Source organism: Rhamphochromis longiceps, linkage group LG1 (genome assembly GCF_057381845.1).
Source record: "Rhamphochromis longiceps isolate RC_006_pf linkage group LG1, R_longiceps_female_GT1.1, whole genome shotgun sequence".
Classification (NCBI taxonomy): domain Eukaryota; kingdom Metazoa; phylum Chordata; class Actinopteri; order Cichliformes; family Cichlidae; genus Rhamphochromis; species Rhamphochromis longiceps.
Window position 1 is genome coordinate 19,461,420 of NC_140557.1, and position 11,322 is coordinate 19,472,741.

The following is an 11,322-nucleotide window of genomic DNA, read 5'->3' on the forward strand; positions in this document are numbered from 1 at the left end:
GTTAGGCGCTGAAGCTGAGCCAGGACCAACCGCTCCAGGGTCTTCATCAGGTGGGATGTCAGAGCCACCGGCCTGTAGCTGTTGAGGTCCTTGGGGCATGAAGTCTTTGGCACTGGTACAACACAGGAGGTTTTCCAGAGCTGTGGGACTCTTCCCAACCTCAGGCTCAGGTTGAAGAGGTGCTCCATCACCCCACACAGTTGGTCCGCGCAGGACCTGACGACCCTCGAGCTGATGCCATCTGGACCCGCTGCCTTCTTGCCATTAATCCTCCTCAGTTCCCTCCTAACCTGGGTGGTTGAGAGAGACAGGCTGGAGCCTTGTGTTGAGTGTGTATTGGATGCTGTTGTTGGGGGTGGGGAGGAGTGAGCAGGGTGAATAGAGGAGGTGTGAAGTGTCTGAGGTGTCAGCCAAGAACAACTACAATTTCATTTTCTGTTTTTGAGAAAGGAGAATTTAAAAAATAATAATAATAAAACAAACAAAGAGTGATGTTTTGTTTAAGTGGTGAAGAAAGCTAATACTGCAAAATACCATCTAGTGCATGATCTGCGAGCAATAAATGAAATCACTGAAATGATGCCACCAGTAGTAAATCCCCACACTATACTGAATCCAGTCACTCCAAAAGAACAATGGTTCTCAGTGATACACTTATCAAACGCTTTTTTCTCAGTGCCTTTACACCCCGACTCATAACACCTGTTTGGCTTCACTTTTGAGGGACAGAGCCCTCACCTGAGAGGGTGTGCCTCTCAGGTGAAGGCAGACAAAGAGCGATTCAGAAGACCCTTATGAAAAGAATATCGAGGGAACAGTTTACCCTGCCCGGGATAGGGTTACCGGGGCCCCGCCCTGGAGCCAGGCCCGGGGAGGGTGCCCGAGGGCGAGCGTCTGGTGGCCGGGCCTTAGTCCATGGGGCCCGGCCGGGCACAGCCCGAAGAGGAGACGTGGGCCCATCCTCCCGCAGGCCCACCACCCGCAGGAGGCGCCATAGGGGTCGGGTGCATTGTGTGCCGGGTGGCGGCCAGGAGCGGAGGCCCTGGCGGACTAACCCCCGGCTGCCAAGACTGGCAAACCTTTCTAATAAATCTAATTATTTTCACATTCTTTTAACTCAAAAGTATGACTCAAACTAAAACTACATACTGATTATACAAGAAGTATGATGTGGCCTACAGCAGTATCATGATTCACTCATTTTGATTACAGGTACAATGTAATATATAACGGCATAATAATCTCACAACTGCTACAAGCACATTTGCCTTTCTTAACACACGCGAGAGAAAGGCAACTGTTAAGAAAATGCCCTTTTGGGTGAGACAGGCCCACAGGCCCTGCATGCAAGCGTACTAACACACATACATGCAATGAAGAACAGCTTACACTACAGCACACACTATACATGCGCCTATATCTCTCATTGGTGTTAAAGCAGGGAAAACTTAACAGAGTTTTGTTATCAAATGCTGAATTTATCCACTGCTGACATTTAACTCTTCAGCTTGACAATAGGTGAAACGTTTGTGAAAACAGAGAAGAAAAAATAAAGATCGAGAGAGTCTGGTATGACCAAGCAGTAATCAGACAATAAATTTAGTTGGTAATACAATGAATTGTGAGATGTTTTCTGTTTGATTGATGCAACACAAATAATTTACTGTATGAAGGAAATTCTCTTTTGTGATAATATTTTGAATGTGCATTTCAGTTGACCTGTCAACTTAGCGCATTATAAGCTGATATGCAAATTAGTTGGTTGATACTAGATTTGGAAAAATGACTGGATTATAAAATAAGGGTTGAGATTAGTTTCTTATTTCTAGTGTGTGGAGGAAGGTTTTATCATGGCACACATCTGTTTACATGAGAGGAAACTCCTTATGTGATATGACATTTAGCAATTTGCAAATGTGCAGCACATCAGAAGGATGACTCTGAAATTACAAAGGGAAACAATTTTGCTGACAAAGCTGCAAAAGCAGCAGCCATAGCAACCACAGTCTTATTAACAACTCATGAAAACCACACCATTCCACTATCTGTACTGCAGGACGAACAAAAAGCAGCACCACCAAAAGAACCAAAACAATGGCTGAAACACGGAGCAGTACTGGACACTGATGACATAATGAAAATAGCAGGAAAACCCATTCTTCCCGAATCATTGCACAAAACAGCCGCTCTAGTGAGCCATGGTTTGAGCAATGTCTCAACAGGAGGGATGATCTGAGGGATGGTCTTTATAATAAACCGACAATTCTACACTATAAATTTTGAAACTTCAGCAAAAGAATACGTGAGAACATGTATGACCTGCCAAAAACACAATACCCAAGGTAACTTAACGGTGTGTTCACACCGAACGCGATAGACGCACATTTGCACCTCAATGCGTGTCCAAGAAAAATCCATCGCGCCTCAAAATTGCATATTTTGACACGCGTGAACCGGAAATGTGGGAGGGATGTGGGAGGAAGTTGTGCCAGACCAGTATCTTTGCTAGATGGCAGCTGTCGAGCTAGCATTTGAAGAGAGAGTCTACGTTCTCTATTTACTGTGGAGAGCAGAGCAGCGGCGTTAAGGACGTCCTCGCCGTACCTGGGTCCATCAGATCCTCCAGACACGTGAGCAGTTTGGTGAGTTTCACCACTTGCTCCAGGAGCTGCGCCTGGATGATTTTAGCGATATCACCGTCTTTCACTCGTACAGTTTGAGGACCTGCTGTCCTGCATCGGTCCTAGAATTGCCCGCCTAGACACCAACTACAGGCGCTCAATCCCACCTGCAGAGCGCCTGTCCATCTGGTTAGTAAAAGTGTTTACTACGGTAGTCCTTTATTGATAAGACCAAAAAGAGGACATTTTCCTACACCACCCATTTCATACAATTCACATGGACTTCATTGAATTGAATGAGTGTGATGGCTCAAAATACGCTCTAGTAATTATAGATGTTTTCTCAAAATGGTCAGAAATCTACCCAGTGAAAAAAGCAGACGCAATCTCAGTTGCAAACATATGGTATTCCTACTCTGATAAGATCAGATAATGGAACCCATTTTGTAAATGATGTGATCAGCAAAGTATCTGAAGCACTAGGTTTTAGTTTAAAACACCATTGTGCCTACCACCCACAGAGTGCAGGATTAGTGGAAAGAACAAATGGCACTATAAAACAAAGGCTCAGGAAAACAATGGAAGAAACTGGCAGACCATGGCCAGAATGTGTAGGCCTAGTCAAAATGTGGATGAGAATAACACAAGGAAATAACAAACTGTCCCCATTTGAAATTATACATGGGCAACCTTTTCCACTACCAGTTACTAGCGAGCCACTAGATAAATCAGTCTGTGAAACCACTCTGGCAGATTGGATGACTCAATTGTTGACAAACAGAGATGTTGTTTTGAACAATAAACTGCCGTAAGATTCTTCTTCTATTTCCTGCAGGTTGAAGCCGGGTGACTGGATCCTTGTCCGAGTACTCCAAGGAAAAATTGGAGCTCGCCACGGTGGGAGGGTCCATACCAAGTGCTTCTGACCACTCCAACTGCCTGCAAAATAGCGGAAAGACCTTCCTGGATACACCAAAGCCACCGCAAGAAAGTTGAGGTCCCAGAGGATTCCACTTCCTTCACAGAAATCAACTAGTAAGGGAAAGTTTCACCCTCGCTTGGTTGCTTCAGTGTTGAGGGTAAAGTGCTGATTGAGCATTGCTCGCACTTCCACCTCCAGCCATTGACCAACTCTAGGGTAACCAAGTAGTAGAGTGTGTAGTACGCAGCCATGGGAAGGTGGACCCTCTTGGTTACCTTGACTACGACGCTCACCCTTACAGGCCCCCAGCTGATGCCGACAACAGCTGAACCACGAGGCAGACTGAAAAGATGGACGCACGACAACTCCCACCTAAGAGACATGACACAAGACCACATCCACCCTTGGATGAATAATGCCTGGTACGACAGGACCAGGGCAGAATCGGAAAATGCAGACTGTTATGTCTGTTCTTATATGCCCAGCACGTCGACACACCCTACACTATATGGAGGGTTACAAGAAAATCACCATTGAAGACATTGGACTTGATAACGAGCATGTGATCAACTTTTCTGGATCAACTTCAATGTGACAACCTGGAATACAGCCATCCATTTCCCAGTGTTCTTGGACCAAACTCCAGGGAAGAACCACTCCATGTGCTATAAACAAAACAAAGGTAACAGGCCACTTGGAAACATCACTAACTGCAACCGGGCCGCTGGAGGAGGAGAAGGTGCCCCTGTGAACACGACTGGACCATCTAATGGCACATACTGAGTGCAAGGCATCACCTGGCAATGTGGACAACGGGCATGTTTCATACTGCCCCCAGGCTGGACAGGAACATGTGCTCCCACATTCCTGTCAAACCACACTTTTAGGATGACCGCAGTAAACACCACTTCTACAGTACGCCGGAAAAGAAGATCAACACTCCCTGAAATTCAACCACATGACCCAATATGGGGGAGCGACGTACCCGAGGAATTCAAATTATGGACTACCGGACAGAAAGTACTCCATTCATTGTTCCCCTGGGTGGGAACCGGAAAAAACATGCTGAGGATTGAAACTCTGGACTACAGTTTTGGACTTTTCTTGAACGCTTCGTGCAAGATTAATAAACAGCAGAATCAGGAAATCAATGCATTACGAATTGCAGTGATTCAACATCGAGTAGCTCTGGACATGATACTAGCAGAAAAAGGGGGACTTTGCGTCCTCTTCAACAACACCTGCTGCACTTACATACCAGACAATGTACACTCATCAAACATGACTGACGCCCTGAACGCCTTGAGACAGATCCAGCAGGCCCAAAATCAGGATTATGTAAGTAATGCAAGTGACTGGTTTTCTTGGCTTTACACTGGCTCCTGCTACAGGTGCTAAAAAGACTACTCATTGGAGTTGGAACATTTTCACTTTTATTTTGTGTTTTTGTAACATGTATCCTGCCATGTCTAAAACTCATGATTAACCGCATAATTGTATCCACTGTTGCTGCATACACAGCCGTGACAAATGATGATGATGATGACCCCGACCTGTTAGAACATGAAGACTTTGTGTGATTAATGATGATGTGACAGAAAATGTACGACAAGATATTACATACTGATATCTCACTTAAAAGTTATACGTGACAACGGGAGGGAATGTCAATGGAAAATTGTACTTAGTAGTCAGTATAAGCTTTTAATGATATAAGTGTACATGTGATAGAATACTGCATGATGATCTTTTTATTACTTAGAACTGATTGGTCTTTATAAAACCTGTTCATATATTTTTATCTGAATCTTCCCACAGTGATAGTAAGAAGCTGAACAAGCAGTTCTGAGCTCTTACCAGGAAAAAGGGCTGCTTCCCACATTCCAACACACACACACACAATCACATACGCACATGCTCACGTATCAACATTCCACTGAACAAATGTATTCATTATTGTATTACTTTTCTTGTGTATAAATAAAGACAAGTGCAAGAACAGAGCGCACATCACAGGGCCCCCACTCTGGTGTGAGCGCTCTGTGACTGGCCTTGCAAGTAGAAACTGCAGCGTGTGTCTTTCTACTCTCTGACTCTCAGCTGAAGAAGTGTCTTTTAGAATGAATCTCTTGACAGGACTAAAAAAATAAAACTTAATGTTTACTTTAATTACAATTGATTAACAAAGATAAGCGTGAAAAAAGAAGCATTTCTCTTTTTGACAATATCTGGGATACTTGAGAAATAGGTCTTGGAATAATACATTCAGGAAAAAATGGAAAACTTTAAACTTTGACTTAGAGTCTGAACTCTAAAGGTAAAGTCTGCAGAGACTTTGTTCCAACGGCACAGCTGCAACCAAAACTGACTTTGAACTTTGACACAGGCTGGAGAGGACACAGCTGTGTTTGGGTCATTCATTGTCAGTTGAGCTGAGTGAGAAGTGGATCGGAAAACATCCGGACAGGAAATGCAGCTGTGGAAAATCTGAGACACCAGCCCAGTCCAGACTGTCTGTACTGATCGCGCTGCTAAGAGAGAAAGCTCTTGCATCCAGGCTGGTTACCACGTTTGACCGGGAGAGGGCAGCAAAGAAGCTTCATAGTCTTTGTAGGGAAGAGGTGTGTTACCGTGTCCCGTACAGTGGGGGCGATAGAAGGCTATTTTTTCCACACAGGAAGAAGAAGAAGAAGAAGAAGGGTCCCACTTTGAAATGTTGTTGTGTCATGTGTTGAAGAAGTGAATTTGTCACTTAAAGAGTTTTCTGAAGCTCTCTAATAAAAAAGGAATCAATCAACCGTTAGATTTACCGCAAACCTTCGTGTTTACGCTGAAGTTTAAAGCGGGCTCGTGCTGTTTGTGGATGGCTGTAGTTAGCTTACTTTAGCTAACAGTGATGTCCTCGTCGTGGACAGAGCGCCAGGGAGAGGTGGGAGACCTGGGACACCTGAGTAAAGAAGAACTACAGGAACTGCTACTCCGACAAGAAGGGATCCTCAGTAACAAGTAAGTTTAACCCTTAGGTTGTATGAGAGAAGCGTGACACTTATGCGCACGGCCATCCCGTTAGCTTTGATCCGGTTTGGTAAAGTGACTTCTATGTGTTCAGGAATATGCCCTAAAACTAAGACAGATGATCTACTGACGACGTGTTTATATAAGTCCACTTTGGCTCAGGTGAAAATATGAAATGCTTTTTGTAAAAAACGATGCACGGGCGACACTACTCTGCTGTAACATGGGGTAAAAAAACAAACACTCGCGGCCACTTTAGGTACACCCGTTTCGATTTCTGCTGCAACAGACGGTGCGATCAGACATTGGCTTAAACATGAAAGTATGGATGCATGCTGCTTTGTATGAACAGTTCAGGGAGCTAGTTGTGGTAACAATAATGATGATGATGTCAGGGACATTTTCTTGACACGCTTTAGGCACCCTAGCACCGGTTGAGCATGATTTAAACTCTGAAGCCTACCAGGGTATTGTCAGTGACCATTTCCATACTTTTGACCCATCTTCCTGTTTTCCAGCAAGTTTGTTATAGTTAACTAAAACTAGATGTAAAAAACCAAAACATTTTATTTAACTAAAATAAAAACAAAAAGTAGACCATTTGAAAACGATAAACTACCATTATTATTAATACCATCAGAAACACAGAAATCCTCTTTCTGTTTAACTAATATGGGAACACCTTTACAGATGCAGTTAACCTATAACAGCAACTGCTGAGGATACTTAGACATTTACACTGCCAGATTTAGTCACTGAGGCCAAATGGCACTAATAGGAGTGTTCAGTTTTACGGGTGATTTACAAATGTGGGGCTGTTTTCTGAACACGGGTGCAGTCATTTCAGAATAAGGTGCAAATTTATTTATTTTTTATTTTTTTTTCAAACCTCAAATATGTAGTTAGTAGTAAAACACATGTTGCTGGCATTGGTCGATCAGTTTATATGCTTTATTTAAATGTTCTCCTCCCTATATTTCACACCTTGATAAAGAAACTCTTTTTTTTTTTTTAAATACTTTTTTTAAATGCCAAAACCCACTTGTGCTGGTGCAACATGCTGGTAAATCTGGCCTTAGGTTTTCATCACTGCATCAGATGCGTCATACTGCCTCCATTTGTATCTTTCTGCCAATTTACTCAAAAAATTATATATAATTTGTTGGAGTGCATCAGTAGTTTTCTGTGTTACACTTGCACCACATAATATTTCCAGACAAGTTTTCCTGGATTTTGTTCACATAATGTAACATAATATGTTTAAAAAAAAAAAAAAATTCTTATCAAAAATGTGATTGTATGGGAAGTAGGACCATGAAGTAGATCAGTATCAGCTTTGGCTGCCCTTATCAACAATTAAGAGGAAAACATGGCATGAAAGACTTTTATTTGGGGTCAGGGAGGGGTTACAGACATGTATGTGTCTGACATTTATTGTTGCTCTCGTTGTGTATTGAAATATTGCTTGAAGTATACTTTTTACAATGATGTGTTTGTGTTGTTTGCAGGAAGTTATTGCAGACGCTACCTGACAAAGGGAAAAAGATAAAAGACTTTGCAGATAAAGTGTGTCTTGCCATTGATGACCACAGTGAGGAGGAGAGGAGACGAAGCCTAGTGTCTGTTGCGAGGACAGAGTTACAGTCCAAGTACCAGCAGGCTTTTGCTCACCGGCGTGCTGCCTCCATCACACCAGCAGCCTCGCATCAAAACAGGCAACATGACGCTGCTGCAGGTGATGCTGCACAGGAGAGCGAGACCTCACCTGCCTCAGCTCAAGTGCAAGAAAACCACACTTTGGACGAGCAACGAGAGCCGTTTGTCTCCGGAGCGACTGCTGTGGAAACCATGGAAACGGTGGCTCGTGGGGCCTCTCTGAACTCTGATGAAACAAAAGAGGGTGACCTTGTGGAGGCCCTGGAAAGGGTCACGCTGTCTGGAACTACTACTGGTGGCAGCAGCGTATCCAAAGAGCCATTAAACAGCAGTGCAAGAGACAATTACTTTCTCAGAAAGCAACCACCAAAGAAGCCTCACTATATAACTGTCCTGGAAAAAACAGAGAAGTCTGCAGCTCCCAGGAAGCAAAAATTTAAACCAAATCAGTGAGTGGACTTTATTTACTGTTTTCTGAACATTTCCAACAAAAATGCTCCAATAATCCAGATTTTATACAGTAAGACATTTGACATAGTTTGCCATTCTGCCTTTTTGTCCTCTGTGTAAGTTAACTGAGTATAAAAAATATGCACCTTAATGTGTTTCCAGGCTGCCTCATAGAAGTGACATCTCTCCATCAGGATCCTCGTCACCCAGTCAGTCCTCTGAAGGCTCATCGCCGCTGTCTGTGCAAGCCAGGAGGGAGCGGGACAGAAAACACCTGGATGACATCACTGCTGCCAGACTCCCCCCTCTCCATCACAATCCAGCCCAGCTCCTATCTCTGGAGGAGTCAGCTGCACTGCTGAAGAAGCAAACCAAGAAGCAGCTGGTTAGTGAGGCCGAGTGCCCTTCTAAGGAGGCTAAACAGGCTGGGTGGAAACAGCCAGTGCCTCCCTAGATCACTTAGCAATATGGTTCAACCAAAGCTGTTCTGAATGTCTCCTTTTATACAAGAAATACATTTTTAATAGACATAAATTTTATTTAATATTTGGTAAAAGAAAATTAAGTAATTATCTGAACAACAATCATGTTTATCCTCTTGTCCTTTGTGCCATAAATTCAATCAGCATCTTACACTTTGATTCTCACTATTTTTAAAAAGTCAGGACTTTTATTGACAGCTGATACAATGGTGGGTTAGCATCGTCACCTCACAGCAAGAAGGCTGGTTTGTGGAGATTGCATGTTCTTGTGTCGTGCGTGGGTTCTGTCCAAGTACTCTGGCTTCCTGCCTCAGTCCAAAGACATGCTGGTGATTCCAAACTGAGTAGCTACTGCAGAAAAGAAAACTTTAGTGCAATAAGTATTTATAAAGGGATGAAGTCTCAGAGAGCTCGTTGATGCTGTTAATAGCGAACACTTAGGATGCTTTAATTTAATTAAGAATTAAACCTTTTAACAGTTATTATTAGAGAAAGCTGAACGAGAGTATAATAATAATAATAATAATAATAATAATAATGGATTGGATTTATATAGCGCTTTTCAAGGCACCCAAAGCGCTTTACAATACCACTATTCATTCACTCTCACATTCACACACTGGTGGAGGCAAGCTACAGTTGTAGCCACAGCTGCCCTGGGGCAGACTGACAGAAGCGAGGCTGCCATATCGTGCCATCGGCCCCTCTGGCCAACACCAGTAGGCGGTAGGGTAAAGTGTCTTGCCCAAGGACACAACGACCAGGACAGAGAGCCCAGGGATTGAACCAGCGACCTTCCGGTTACAGATGCGCTTCCCAACCCCCTGAGCCACGGTCGCCCCTATAGAAGAGTATTACATAAGACAAACATAGGCGCTCCTCTATGCTTGAAACTTGAATTCATATAAAACATATTTGTTCTTCCACATTGTCCTAAAGCGTCATTAATGGAAATGCCATCTCTCATCTTCTGTTAAAATATTATCACAATCAGTTCATTGATTTCTTTGTTTCTTCTGATGGAAATCTTCAGGTAAAGGCTGCCCTGCTTGAGACGCTTTCTTGTCTCTAGAGGGCAGCATTCAAGCAGCGTCGGGACCGTGTACGTCACACAGTGTGCTGTTGTCAACTTATGGAGGCGGTTGAGCTCATTATCAGTCCTACTTTTGTTGAGAGTTTAATAGCAGTGGCTGTGCTGCTTTATAATAATGTGCTTGTCTTCTGTTTACCAGCCTATTCATGTCAGCTTTTTCTCTGTCTGGTGTTTAATTTCAGGAGTTGCAGGCCAAGCTGGCAGCCCAGAAACTGTCTGAAGGATTGAAGATCTCTATGGGGAGCTACACTCCTGACGGTGGCCCCATGGCTACCTACAGAGAGGTTCACGATGAAGGAGCACAGCTCTCCTCAGAGGAAGACTGATCCTGGAGGGCCAGCTGGGGAAACCAGTGTGACCTTGGCCCTGAGGGAAAGAGGCTTTGGACCTTGTGATCAGGACCCATCAGACAGGATTTTCACTCCAAGGGCAACAATTCTTCAGAGAGGAAAAGGGTCTTTTGCATGGTGTGAAGGAATAGTCGGTATCCCAGACTCAGCTCAGGAAATTGAATGACAGGTTGAGAAACTAGCTTACTTAATTGTCATTCAGTCTGTAGTGGGTTCAGTTGTTTCAGCGTCCTGCAGGAATAACAACACCTTCTGCTGACTACGACGCTTAAGTGCTAAATTTGAAACATGTGTCATGTGGGAAAGTGTTTCTTGTCAGCATGCTTAGACTGATGACATCATGGCTTTCAGATCCTGGGAGTGCTGAGGTTTCTGTTTTTAGTATTTTTAATAATTCAATTCACTTAAAGCTCATCAGTGGTGACTGTTTACAGCTTTGTGGAGAAGCAGACGTGAGCCTGCAAATAGTTATGTCAAACTTCAATGTTACAGAATGTGTAACATGAACAAATAAATCATGTGATTTCCTAAATGCCTGTTTGTTGTTGTTTTTTTAAAAATAACATTCAGCGTTTTCATGGCATCAGTTTTCTAGAAAAAATTATATTTAAGAGATAAACTTTATTTAATTAACCTGACCTGAGTAGTCTCTTCAGTATAAAATTTTAAAAGTCAGGTCAGTGAAATAAAATACAGGTACTGATGGAGTAAATTGTATGTTGCTTGTATTGTA

At 43.2% G+C, this 11,322-nt stretch overlaps 1 protein-coding gene across 1 annotated transcript; it reads left to right on the forward strand.

Annotated features, from left to right (window-relative positions):
* The first annotated feature begins 6,210 nt into the window (after nt 1-6,210).
* Nucleotides 6,211-11,119, forward strand: polr2m (RNA polymerase II subunit M). The gene is made up of 4 exons (XM_085401642.1): nt 6,211-6,549; nt 8,067-8,663; nt 8,827-9,049; nt 10,422-11,119. The coding sequence occupies exons 1-4, from the start codon at nt 6,440-6,442 to the stop codon at nt 10,563-10,565; spliced, it is 1,074 nt and encodes a 357-aa protein (XP_085257768.1). The 5' UTR covers nt 6,211-6,439; the 3' UTR covers nt 10,566-11,119.
* Nucleotides 11,120-11,322: the final 203 nt, after the last annotated feature.